Raw genomic sequence first — 13,416 nt, 5'->3', positions numbered from 1 at the left:
AATAATCGTTGGAGTTCCTTTGGCCGGCGTTGGGGCAACCTGTGGTATTATTTCTGCTGTTGCTACGGGTATTATGAAAAAGCTATCCACGAAAATATCCAAGCATGACACGACAATAGCTCTGTCAAGGGCTAAAGTAAATACAATTACCGATCTTGTCTCAAAGGCTTTGCGTGACAGAAAGATAGACGACGTAGAATTCTCGCTTATTCTGGCCGAAGAAGACAAATACGAGAAATTAAAGTCGGACATAAGGAATAAAAAAACAGTCGTAAAAGATCTTTCCGAGGAATCTCGCAAAAAGATCTATCAAGAAGCGAAAGAAGAGCTTCAAAGAAAGCTTGCTCAGTAAATATCATGACAGGATTCTATTTACATATCGAACGTCAGTCTAGAAATTACGCGTAATATGTTATTGTCGCCTCGAAATCCATCCTAACAGGGGGTGGTTGGGGTCAATTTTGTAAAATATTTCGTAAATTACGTCAGGATAATAAGGAATATCCTTATCCAGCCGACAAAACATCCACTCGGCTTTTGTCATATCAGAAACCTCAGGAATAGACTTACCGGTAATTTCAGACAAAATGTAAGAGATGTCTTTGTAATATTTCCCTAGTCTTAATTTTTTCAGCGTTTTCCGTAGGCTTTGTGGCGTTGGTTCTTCTAAATGGTCTATGATTTTCTTCTTTACTTCGTTGTTTAAATATACCGGATGTAAACCTTGGATATGACTCATCCAGTCCCTGAAGTATTTTATTCTCTCATATGGCGTTTTCGTACGACCTCCATTGGCGTAATATTGCTCTTTGGTAGCATTTGGTACGGCATTACGAATATTCTTACCACACTCGTAACACTGTGCTGACGTGTCATCTTCTATTTGCATTTTCTTACCACAACACCAAAAGGGTTCTGGCTTAGGTACGATAACTTTAGGTCTTAGACAAATTATGCAAAAGTCGTTAACGAACTTCTTACATTCGTGCATCGTATATTTATAAGATATTTTAACCTCCGTTTGCGATAAATCTGCTGTACCCGTCTTCGTAAATCCGCGAGTTAAACCCGTATATCTTTGGCATCAATCGCGAGTCCCCCTACCTGCTGCTCAGTGAATAAAGTTATTGGATAACAGCATCGACGTATCCACTGAATAAGGATTTGTCCGCCGGATAGCGCAATACACCCTCCGTACAACCGGGCTCAGATCGGATCGAGATTGTAAATGTTAACTAAATGTAAGCAAAAAGGAAATAATGGTCATTCATTCTAAAACAATTATTGAAAGTTAAAGTTAGGTTCGAATCCAATAAATGATTTTTGAAAGGACAAAATGATGTGAAGAGCGAGAGAATCTTATCTGGATGGGATTGGACGCGTTCACATACAAAAATAGTCCCTTTATCAGTTCTCTGCGCCATCTTGAAAGGAAGCTATGCATGCCTTTGCATCTTGCATCGAAGCGAGACAAATGGTGGCAATTACGGCGGCCATCTTGAATGATGGGTTGCCAAGAGGGCAAACGTAGAAACTTTATAAGGCCTAGAGTGGCTGCGTAATTACGGCGGCCATCTTGAATAATGGGTTGCCAAGAGGGCAAACGTAGAAACTTTATAAGGCCTAGAGTGGCGGGGTAATTGCGTTTTCAAATAATTTGACTGGAAATTTTGATGTTTTCTCCAACTACCACTTCAAATTCAATTGCTTTTATGGTGTTCTTCTAATTGAAAATCATAAACTTTTATAAAAAGACAACCTGACAGTTGTATACAGTCAAGAGAATATTCTCTTCATACACTTTATTTTTTCCCAACAGTTGCCCCCTCAGAATCTCATAATTTCTAAATTAAAACAAAATTTAAGATGGCCGCCGTATCGTTAAAAAGCTTTATTAAATATGATGTTCTAGCCCGAAGGCATGCATCATTGTAGAGACTGACTAGCCGGTCCCCAGACCGTACCCAGAAAATCCCTTCAAATTCAACTTTCCCCTATGAATGATGCCAATGTATTAAAAATAGCGCTTATAAAGCGCATGTGGCACTGCTAGTAATCGAATTTATAGTTTCATAGAAATTCGTGGAAGATATCCATTTAATGAGTTTTTGATGTGGTGATATGATGTCGTTTGATGTTTTATATTAGTTGAAATAGTATATAATACGAAGATAGAAACTGTGGAAGCTTACAGAAATAGTATAAACGGAAATGGCGGTAAATCATACTTTTTTTTTAATCATTTCCTATTTCGAGCTTCAGTCATTTTGCGATAGAATTTACAGGATATAATATTGATATAATATACTCAATTATCCCACATTGGGGCTCAATATTCCTCTTTCGAGGCTCAATTATCCAACAATGTCTCAGTTTTCCGGTAATAAGGCTCCATATCCTGCTTTCGAGGATGATGTATTTCTTTTGTTTGCACTTTTGTTATTTGCATCTGTAAAAAATTCAGCTGCTTCTGGTTCCTGATGTTCAATGATCGAAATCTCCGTAAACATTGGCCTGTTATAACTCGGTTAAACCTTTCATTTTCTCCGCTTGATCTCGTAGACCATGAGGTAGTTTTCGGGAAAACGACCTAACAACGAGTAAACAACGACATTTATACGTTTGAGCGTTGATTGGTTCCAAGGGTTCGGATATTTTCTAGAAGATACGAGAAGGTATTGATCGTTTCGCTTGGCATCTGATCATCTGATACTGCTACGAAATGTGGGGTTTCTGTTTAAAATTTACTCACTCACGGACATGGATCGATAGCATAGTGGTACTGCTTGTGCCAATTTGATACATTACAACCGCAGTACAAATATATATTTCATATATATTCACACACACACACATATACATATCCAAATTGGCAACTTTTGTTGTAAATCTAATTTATTTTTGTTCACAAATACGCTATAGTTTTTCACCTTTTTGTAAGAATTGGTTTTAAAACTATTTTTTTTATAACGACGTTTTTCATATGTCTAGATTAATAAGAATTCCGAATAAACACTGTAAAGTATTCCATATTTTATGACGGAAATTTACATATGTTTCACTATTCTAAATGAAACTCTGTCAGTGTTGTGCCCCCCATAGTAAATCATTATTGGAATTGCTTTAGACGAACAATGCGAATTCAAATGAACGAACATTTACCTAAGAAAGTAAATAGTGAGAACGGAAATTTCCCCATAAAACCTCATTTGTAAAAATATCGCAATTCTGCGTTAATAGATATTTAACATTAATATTAACTATTGGCGGAATGCTAAACTTTTTGATAAAATAATGATTATTCACGTCGGGCACGCACGTCCTCAAAAATGCCGACTTTCGCCATTCATAATGTACAGCGGTATAACGTACGAAAGAAAATACAAAATGGCGGCTTGTTTGACGGTTGAGGAAGTCTTGGAGGAAGTTTGGAGGGATTCTGGTGATGATAATGACGTCGATAGGTTGGAAGATGATCTGGGAGAGGAAGAGGATGTGGAGAAGTCAAAGTTGTTGAAGTGGGTGGAAAATTTTGATGGTGGGAATGTGTTTGATGGAGAGTTTTTTAGGAGAGGAGCGGTGGATTTGCTGTTGCCTTTGTTACGTTTGTCAAGCAGGATATCAGAATGCAATTCATCCGAGGTTGATGCTCGAATTAATGGTAAGATTTATTGTCATAAACGGTTAAGGAATTTAGTTTACTATATTATATTGACGAGATTAACATTAGACCTCCATTTTGTTTGTTCTAGGAACTCACTAACCCAGAAACTATATATTTTTATCGATTCTTTACAAATAATTAAGTGGACAGGCATGATCTTTACATACAAATATAATTTTATAACACATTTGTAGTTGTAGTACCATCCCTTTTTTGTCACTTTTGATATCCCATAGGTTATATTTTACTTTCTGTGATGATGATTATACGTGTGTAATTTTATTTCTAATAAACGCAATAAAAGCAATAAAAGCTTATCCATGCATGGATTAACACCAATATACGAGAAGCAAAAATACATGTTACACTCATTACGACTTCAAATTATATATCATTAATGTAATAACTTATAAGAGTTAATTATTGTTTATACTCCCAGTTAACATTTACGAAAATAAAGGTTGTTGATATTTGATCCACTGTGTATTTTAGTTGCCCATGTACTGATCTCCCATACAATAACGACTGGCTCAATACTAGATAGCGAGGCTAGGCTGTGGTTAAGGCAAATTTATCGACGGTTGTCTGGACGAGTTTCAATAAGACGGCCCTACTATGCTGAAATACACCGCAATATCCCATACGCAATAGTACAAGCCATGTCGTTAGTCATCCAGCAGTGTCCTGATGAGCTTAAGGAACCTGTCTGTTACTCATCAAAAAACAAGAAAGGCCATGTTATTAGTTTTACCACCCGGGATGCAGTTATTTGGTTCCTTAGTGTAATTACCAGTATGAGTAAAATAGAAGTGAGAGCCTTCTTGACCAAGAAGTTGAAAGGTGCGAGGAGAAACAAACACAGAGTTAAAGTGCTTGTAGAAGATGGTAAGGATTTTGCCTTTGTATACTATCATAACAAAGGGCTGATGTCCATCCAGTTTCACTATGGTGAATGGAACACACATGATTACCCTCAACATCCATGCCAACTTACTTGAAAAAAGAAAATAAATATTGTTAAGCATAGGCATATTACTGTTTACATGTAGGTCTATTCTAGATCGAATTAGGATTTAAAAGGTGATTTTTGCTGAATGAGGAAAACTGGATAAATACCCTCAAAGCAGAGGAGGAAATCAACAAACCTTACTTAAATAGCCAGGAGTAGATCCACGCCTCCCTGAGAATCAATTTATTGCTTTATTCTATTATCTAGTTTTGCCACAGGATTTTTTATATGTTTGGGCGCTCTCCCTCCCCCCACAATATTCCTGGATCCACCTTTGGCTATTTATAAAAAAAGGAAATACTGCAAGGGAGATAATGGTTTTATATTTCAAATAAAATCACTATCAAAACAAAAACAAAAGAAAAGATGTAATACTCTAAGTTGTCAGTAGTATTTAAATAGTGTTTTAATTTTAAGTAAAAGTACCACAAAATCATCAAGCATAACTTTTGAATGAAGAAAGGCATCTATTATATGAAGGCGAAAAGAAGTATTACAAGACTGTCTTTCATACATATATTTATATTTACAGTGATAAAAATGCTAATTAATCAACACAAAAAGAAATATTAGACTCTCAATATTGTGAAGCAAAATTGAACTGATTTTTACATTAAGTCAGACACATGCTGATATAATAATAAATAATAAGAAATTCTATACTTAAACACACTTTTCTGTATACAAAAAAACTTATATTTATATTTACAGTGATAAAAATGCTATAAAAATATTTAAAATCCAGGTAAAAAGAATTAGAGTACAAACACTAAAAGTGTGCAACACTTTGCACTATTTAGTAGTAAATACTGCTAATTAAAAGGGTTAGCATTATTTAGCAGTATTAAGTGGTATTTAATAATGGTACACACTTATAGTTTTGTACTCTATTACAAGACTGTCACTATTATTAAGCAAAACTTAACTGATTTTTACATTAAGCCAGAAGCATGCTGTGATAGAGTGCTTTTAGTCTCGCTGTTGAATAGGTGATGTCACCTTAATTAAATAAGTAAACTACTATTTTAGCTGATGTCACCTAAATTTGAAACTACGACTAAACTGCTACTTAGATCAGGGGGAGAAACAGTGATACAATACATACAAATGAATGTCTATTCACTCATTCTCTGGAAAACAACTTGCACTTTTACTATTTTAGGTGACGCCAACTAAATAGTTATCTAAGTTAGATACATTTATCAAACTATTCAACAGTTTGACTGAATGCACTCTAGAGTAATAAATAATAAGGAATTCTATACTTAAATACACATTTCTGTATTATATAATAAATAACTTGATTTTTGAAGTCTTACATACATATATTTATAGTTATAGTTACAGTGATAAAACATTTGCAAAAAATATTTACTTTGTAATCATTTTGATAAATATGCTGTACAAATCTTGTTATAATGGTTAATGTTTTGTTTTTTTCTCTTAAGTTTCAATGAAATTAAAAAAATAAATCTAAATTTTATATCTTATAAGTGGAATATTCTTAAATTAAGGTTAATAAATGGAAGAGCCTTGGAGGCAGTTACTGTAAATCTATGTGTTTGTTAGACTGAATTGTCACAAGAAAGCCTTTGGTACTTACACTGCTCATGTTGTTAGCATAAATCAACAACCGACCCCCTATCATAACGGAAAATCAGTTAATAAGTTGGAAATTGGTTTATTAAAAATCATACTTTAAAAGTCATTGAACAAAAAATACTGAATTATTTTTTTACGCACATCATGAGGTCTGCACATGCCATAATTATAACCAAAGCATTAAGTCTGCCCCCTCCCAGCCTATCTGAATTAGGGGATATTCTATTACCGATCAAAAACTAAGTGACTGACTGCTGACTGACAGACTGACTACCTTCTCATTTACTATAAAACTGACATCAAATATTTTGTTTTCATGTTTAATACTTACATCATCCTGTTATGTGTGCTAGTCTTTGAAACTCAGGACAACCTTCATACACTTATAATATTTATGAAAACACTGTGCTGCTCAAGTCATGTTGTTTATCAAAACAGATTTGTGCCAAAACATGGCACCATAAGTAAATAATATTCCATAGCAATCGACGTTATACACTTTAAAAGTAATTACAAGGTGTTTTGTTGGAATATGTAGTTCCAGAAATTATCCATACCCCCACAGAGGAATTAAGTATTTCCTCCGAGGGGGAAAGGAAAATTACAGAGTTTGTATGGAAGAATGGAATTAAGGGGTTGGGGGGTCTTTAAAAAATTCCCTCATTGGGGATTGGGGATGGATATTTTCTGGGAGTACACAATACTTCTTATACCCTAGCCCTGTGTTTTATTTTCTTTTGGACAACAAGTTTTTCCCTTGAGTTACACTGGCAACTACCTTCTCTCTGAGAGGATGTAGGCAGAATACACACTGTGATTCAGATGGTTCCTTGTGATATCCACAATAACAGTAATTGGGATCATGCAATGCTCTTTTTGGAATGTAACTCAGATTTCTTGATGAAAGCAAACCACCATTGTATCCCCTTTCGCGAAGCCACAGAAGAGATACATACTCATGTCTAAAGATCTGCTGCCACCGCAAATGATAGATTGTGTTTTTACTGTATCTAGCTATAGATTGATGCTTAGATTCCCTCCCTTCCATGGAATTGAGAGCTAAACCTAAGTCATACCTGTCTTTCATTTCCCTGACATGAACTGGAACAATGTTACCTAGATGCCAGACAGTGGGATGAAAAGTAAAGAAAAGCATGTTAATTCTAAAGAACTCTTTACATTTCTTTTCAAGTTCACTAACCTGTTCTTGTGAAATCTCTAAGCGATTAAACAAAGATACACAATCTCTCAGTATGACAGAAGTATGAAAGAATGTGTAGTTTACTTTCATTCTGGGTCCCTTTACCTGCAGAAGGCTCAATAGCCGCAATTAAATACATAAAACCATGCAAGAACCCCCTTGATTCCTTCCCTGTAAACCTGAAATCAATGCTCTTTCCATTACCATGGGTATCATTAAACCACTTTATAGCACTCTTTGCAAGCCTGGATAGATGACATTCTGTCTTTAAGGCCATGACATATTTTGAAAATGGAGAACTAGAATGAATCTGGAAAAAATTAGTAACTGATGATGGTATTGCAGACAATGATAAAGCCTCATTTAAAAGGTAGCGATGCGCAAGGGCACATGCATTGTTTTTTAAGTGCAGGGGTTCAATATGTACTCTGTCAACTAGTTCTCTAATTGGAGGTACAAACTCTTGCCTGCTGTTGCAGGATGATATGAACTTTGTTAAATTTGTCCTCTTAGTTGAGTCAGCTAGATTCTTCTTAGACATTATTTTCTTTTCCTCATCTACTTTCTTTGATACTTTTAACCGGTCTGAATATTTCCAAGGCTTCCAATCATTTTCCTTTTGGCTTCCAAATGTTCCATCTATTTTAACACCATTGTCAAAGTTCACATCTGCAAAAGAAGAGAAAAATTTTGCACTGTTACTGAGCTCTCCTGCAAGGAAAGCAACCATTTTCATATCGTTTGGAAATTCCCCAAATCGAAATTTCACATCAACAGATTTACCATTGTGCGATAAAGTAAAAACATCATTTTCAATAGAATAAATTTGCTTAACAAGCATAGCAACATACCTTTGTACTGGAAGACAGGTTTCACTGCAATTTGCTCCAAACAAAAGATAGTTCTCGTTACAGCTTAATATTCCTCTCCCAATATTCAAAAAACTTATTAACCAGGAACAAGCTGTGTCGTACTTACCAAAGGGAGCTCCATCACCACCCAATGACACAATAAATGTATAAGGTTCATTGTTAAACCACACAAGATCATAGTCAGTATTACTGGATAAATAAAACTTACCTAACATTATTAAAGTATCTTTAAGATCACGATAGCAGCCACTTACCTTATCTTCCTCTCTCATCCCTTCACACAAAGTGTCACACACACTATACACAGTACCCATAGGGATTGACTTAACAAAGGTTATAAGTTTATGATATGGTACAAGCCTAGGATATGGTAAATGAGCAACAGAAATACGCAAAGTCTTCTTAGTCTTTGGATCACGCTTATACGAGCTGTCTCTATAAACCTTACGATACTTTTTTTTACTCATTACACCCCCACTATAATAAACTGCAATGCTTCTTGTCATATTTTCTTTAGTTGCTTCATATCTTATTACTTCTGGCTTAAAAACCTTAGGCAACACTTCCTTCACTACCTTACTACTTTTAGATAAAACATCCACTAACACAGTTTTACAACATTTTGTGACCGCTGTGTCTATTAACCCAACCTCAGCTGGAACACTTGACTCTTGACTTGCTCCATTTATTTCTTTAGCTGCCTGAAACATCTCTCTTCTTCTCTTCGTTACAACTGACTTGCTTCCTTCTATCTTTCCATTTTCTTTCAAAGTTGTTGGTGTCTTCCTTCTATTTCTTACTGCTTGATCTGACAAAAAACTCCCTTCAATACTCAGCAACCTGTCTTTCTGTCTTCCACTCAACTCCTCCCCTATTTCAACCATTTCCTCTACTTCATCTACTTTCTTTCCTATCTACACCAAAATACAATAACATATAAGCTTATATGTAATAACTTTAGTAAGAATAATATAATATTCATGTTTGTCCTTTTTCAGATGTACACATCAATATTGTCAATTGAAAGCATAATTATTTTTTACGATTAAGCTTAAATGTGATAAATTTATAATAAATAAAATAATAATTTGATGCATGAAGTAGCAAAAACTGCTAGGTTTCAATGAGCTGATATATATAATAGTCTATGAATCTCATCTGCTCCAAAGGGTGGTAAAACACTGACAAATAATAAACCTGTCAACCACAAAGAATCCTATTGAAAGGATTGTGATTGATCAGCTGATGAACATGAAACAGCAAGGCAAAGCATCAAGTGACACCCAGCAATACTGTCTTCCTTCCTCTTACTGTACATAATCATTTGATATTCATTTCATTTTTAATAACAGTATGTATTAGGGTAAGTTTTAATTTAAGGTAAAAAATCATGTCTTCTATAATCTAGATGTACGTTCAAGCTTCAGCTAACGCGCGTACGTGAGTTAAAAGTTTAAATACCAGATTATCACTGAACGATGTAAACAAAAATGACTATAAGTTGACATATAAGTAGTGGTAAATCTTACCTTTTCTTCCAAATAACGAAGTCTATCGTATTTCTCCTTCAAAACCTTTTCCTTTGACCTTATATCCTCTTCCACATCTTCCAACTCCTTCGTTAGGTCTTCCATTCTTCGATTCCTCATGAAAAGTTTTTCTCGTAGTTCTTTTTGTTGTTTCATGAACTGTCCCACTCCAAATCGTGGCATCGTGGCATAAAATGTGTGCGAAAAACAATTTTTTTGGAAGAAATCAAAGACAAATTTCAAAAAACTAAAAAGAACACATCTTGGCTCAATCACAAAGGATTCTCATAACATAATTTTCAAAGCTTTACGTTTAGGTTCCTTAAAAATAAAACAAGGCTTAAAACACGTTATTTTCGATTTTCAAGACATTTTGTGATCATTAGCCTTAAAAACATGATTAAAAAAAAATTTTCAAGACCAAAACACGGCCATGTTTGGTATCAAAACAAGCCTTGAGCAAAGCTCCCTCATTTCCCGCCAACTTCGATACGATCAGAAATACACGATTGCTCTACGATCAAGCCGAAAAGATCACGAAGCCGTTAATCGAAATGTAGATTCCAGTCTCCGATAGTTGTCTCACGTCCAATATGGCGGACAGTGAAATTTATCGCGACATTTTCGAGGGCGCGCGTGCCCGACGTGATTATTCCCATCGGTTTTGAAAATTTCTAGCATTAAATTTTTCTGACTATAGTTAGTTTCAGTTTTGAGTCGGTATATGAATTCAAAATCATTAATAACTAACGTTTCACTTACCTGTGAAGTCTGTAATTTTATACTTTTAAAAGTCAATAGCGATAAGATTATAATGCCAAATATCGATAGAAGCACATTAACAAGAAAGGAATATCGCACAGCCTTCTTGAAATATTCTCCACGATAGACATGGACTGGTTTATCGCCGAGATCGATATCCAAGACTGAAATAAGTGTCGTCAAAGATACAATGACAGCTGAGCCCCAAACAACTGCTATCCCAATGGAAGCCTTAGCTTTGGAAGTCCATGCTTTGTAAGTCATACCAAAAGCTATCGCCACATAACGTTCTAACATCATTATCACCATCGAATAAACGTTTAAGATGATAAATGTTACATACAGCAAGACAGTAACCCATGACGTGGTTTTGCCGCCAAATTCTTTGCTCATTATAACGTTGTCCAAAATTAACAGAGGTAGATTGACGATCGTATTTAAAAGATTCACTGTACAATGATTTGCTAAAAAGAGATTTGGAATAGTACGGAGTCTTTTGTATCGTATCAGCAAAATATAAATGCAGAAATTCCAGGTTACAGACGAGAGAAAGAGTACCAAGACCAAAACTAGTTGGAGTATTATTTCAGATTGAGATTTCACGATGTCCGTTTGAATAGCGCTGGTGTTGTTGATTCGGTTTGTGTTCCACATTTTGCTCTCACCCAGCTTGTGGCCTATGTCTTCTATAGAGTCAATACTAGTATCTCGGCTGTAAGTCTTCTAGCTCGAGCAAATTGACCGTTTTCTCAAGGTTGCGTGCGCATCCAAATTTAAGGACCTTGACGGGGCAGAACACGAGTATTATCACTTTGCATTGCTATGAATTTTTTTCGAAAAGAATTCATAAAATTGATTATTCTCCTGCTTTAAATATAAAACTGTCTTCTCAATTTTACTGAATTTGCGTTTTTCAGTTTTGTGGCCCGTCAAATTGGATGCGCACGCAACCTTGAGAAGACGGTCTGTTGATTTACTTTTTACAGTCTTCAAAGTCTTTTTTGATATTGTCATCGGGGAAGTTAAATGCATGTTTGTTCGAGTACCTAAGTTCTTTATTTTCGAGCGTTTTTAAGGCTCTTGGCACGACTTCGATTTCTTTGCAAATCTTTCTGTCAGACAATTTTCTATTCGTATAGGAAATCGCACGAACTCGAGTACAATTTGGAAATTAATAGACACGAGTAATGTTTTGAAAGTTCTTGTAATTGCACGAGCCTTTAGGCGAGTACAATTAAAGAACTTTCAAAACATTACGAGTGTCTATTAATTCCAAATTGTACGAGAAGATCGTGCGATTTTTTGTTTATAGTTCACTCAACAAAATTTCAGTAAAAAATGCGAAGCGACGCCGTTCATCTTTGTCTATTTGGCAGCCGATTTTTAGTCCATCGCGCAACTGAAATGCATAAAAAAGATTAGTTCTAACGGCTTTAAAATTTTATTTATATGTTTTTTAAGTACAAAATGATAGAAAATAATTGTTTTAACATTGTTTTGGCCGTGTTGCCATAGCGACTTAATTCGGTACTCCTACGGAGTACAATTAACGCTATAATTGTACTCCTCTAGACCAATCAGAGTCGAGTAATTTTGTTGAGTGTACTATAAAAGTAGAAATTTTCGTTTCACACGCGCGGCACTAAAAAGATTGGAATCTTGAGGGATAAAAATAATCCTTATCATTTGTTAATATACACTTCCTCCATAAATTTATATCAGCATGTATGAGACAATAACATCTGTATTTTACTAATAAAACTTGAAGTAACTTTTATTGTGCTCAAACGAGCTGAGTTCACTTAATTTTCCATTCAGTTCTCCTTTCTTGTTTTGGTGTTACTGACATTTTCTTCTCCTAACAATTTTGTTCAGTGTGCTTCCGTTCTGCAAACCGTTTGGAGGTCAGTGAAGTTTTTTTTTTAAACAAATTTCCTCAGTATAGACATACAGTATAAATCAAATAATTGAAAATTTGATTGATTGATTGAATGAAAGAGAGAACATCATGATTCAATAAGAAAAATGTCAAATAAAACTAAGCTATACAGAGACATAAAACCGGATCTTAGTAATTCGTGCGAATTCATGAAAGTTAAGCTCACACGCCCACTCGCGCACAAGACGTTAATTATAATTAATTTTTGCCTCGCAAAACGTTCAAATAATGTGCTATCAAACTTCAATGCTTTTATTAATGTTAGAGAATAAGAGTTCATCTATTTTGAAAATCATTGATAGCCCTGTTGTGTAAACACTCTTTAATCTTCGAAATTGTCTCCCTCTTAATGTCTTTTTTTGCATGAAACATCCGAAATGCTCGGCTTGAACGGACGTAAACAATTATCGTAAAGCCAACGGCATACGTCTCTTTATTCGATAAAAGCAATTTTACGTGACTATACTGGACTCGTTTTTCCGCATTTTTTATTTTAATTCAGTCAAACACAAACTTTATCATGAATAAGACCACTGAGCAACATATGTGTGACCATTAAATAATGAGGGTGCCAATGGGGGTACCCAATTTTCATTTAACTACTAATTTTTCGGCTGAATCTCATTTAGCTATAATAATTTTACGAACGCTAGCCATAATTAATGTTAAGCAAAATAATGAAATCTCAGTTAATTAAGACTAATTTTAGGTTATTTGTCAGTTAACTACTATTTTAATTTTTGTCCAATTGTCAGTAAACTACTAACGTCATTGGCACCACCCTCTTTTAAAAATATAAACAATTATCGCAAAGAACCATTCAGTCTCTTCATATTTG

At 34.9% G+C, this 13,416-nt stretch overlaps 2 protein-coding genes and 1 long non-coding RNA gene across 5 annotated transcripts; 1 reads left to right on the top strand and 2 right to left on the bottom strand.

Annotated features, from left to right (window-relative positions):
* The first annotated feature begins 3,302 nt into the window (after window positions 1-3,302).
* LOC148907172 (uncharacterized) lies at window positions 3,303-6,381 on the top strand. Of its 2 annotated transcripts, none has more exons than XM_089036591.1 (2): window positions 3,303-3,661; window positions 3,753-3,880. In XM_089036591.1, exons 1-2 carry the CDS (start codon window positions 3,352-3,354, stop codon window positions 3,761-3,763), a joined length of 321 nt encoding a protein of 106 aa, XP_088892717.1. In that variant the 5' UTR covers window positions 3,303-3,351; the 3' UTR covers window positions 3,764-3,880. The 2 variants fall into 2 exon arrangements, with proteins under 2 accessions (XP_088892717.1, XP_088892715.1); XM_089036589.1 differs by lacking the exon at window positions 3,753-3,880 and adding an exon at window positions 4,157-6,381 and having other exon boundaries at window positions 3,310-3,661.
* LOC148907170 (uncharacterized) lies at window positions 3,628-10,520 on the bottom strand. Of its 2 annotated transcripts, none has more exons than XR_016121100.1 (2): window positions 9,878-10,517; window positions 3,628-4,657 (listed from the first exon to the last, which is right to left on the bottom strand). It is a non-coding gene; the product is annotated as an uncharacterized LOC148907170 (long non-coding RNA). The 2 variants fall into 2 exon arrangements; XR_016121099.1 differs by lacking the exon at window positions 3,628-4,657 and adding an exon at window positions 8,011-8,145 and having other exon boundaries at window positions 9,878-10,520.
* LOC148907171 (uncharacterized) lies at window positions 8,150-9,871 on the bottom strand (the record flags this gene model as incomplete). Its single annotated transcript, XM_089036406.1, has 1 exon — window positions 8,150-9,871. A coding segment is annotated over exon 1 (1,083 nt), but the record flags the coding sequence as incomplete, so codon positions are not given.
* Window positions 10,521-13,416: the final 2,896 nt, after the last annotated feature.

This window comes from Actinia tenebrosa, unplaced genomic scaffold (genome assembly GCF_029948245.1).
Source record: "Actinia tenebrosa isolate PJP-AT-01 unplaced genomic scaffold, QUT_ActTen_1.0 PGA_scaffold4__44_contigs__length_22323623, whole genome shotgun sequence".
NCBI lineage: Eukaryota > Metazoa > Cnidaria > Anthozoa > Actiniaria > Actiniidae > Actinia > Actinia tenebrosa.
Note: the sequence above shows the minus strand (reverse complement) of the source record. Positions and strands in the feature narration are given on the sequence as shown.

What these genes read in the sequence shown, in the direction of transcription:
- LOC148907172 (XM_089036589.1), top strand. Translation starts at nt 3,352, where the DNA reads ATGTACAGCGGTATAACGTACGAAAGAAAATACAAAATGGCGGCTTGT. An exon ending in GGTTGATGCTCGAATTAATG is followed by an intron (nt 3,662 to 4,156) that starts GTAAGATTTATT and finishes TGTGTATTTTAG; the next exon opens with TTGCCCATGTACTGATCTCC.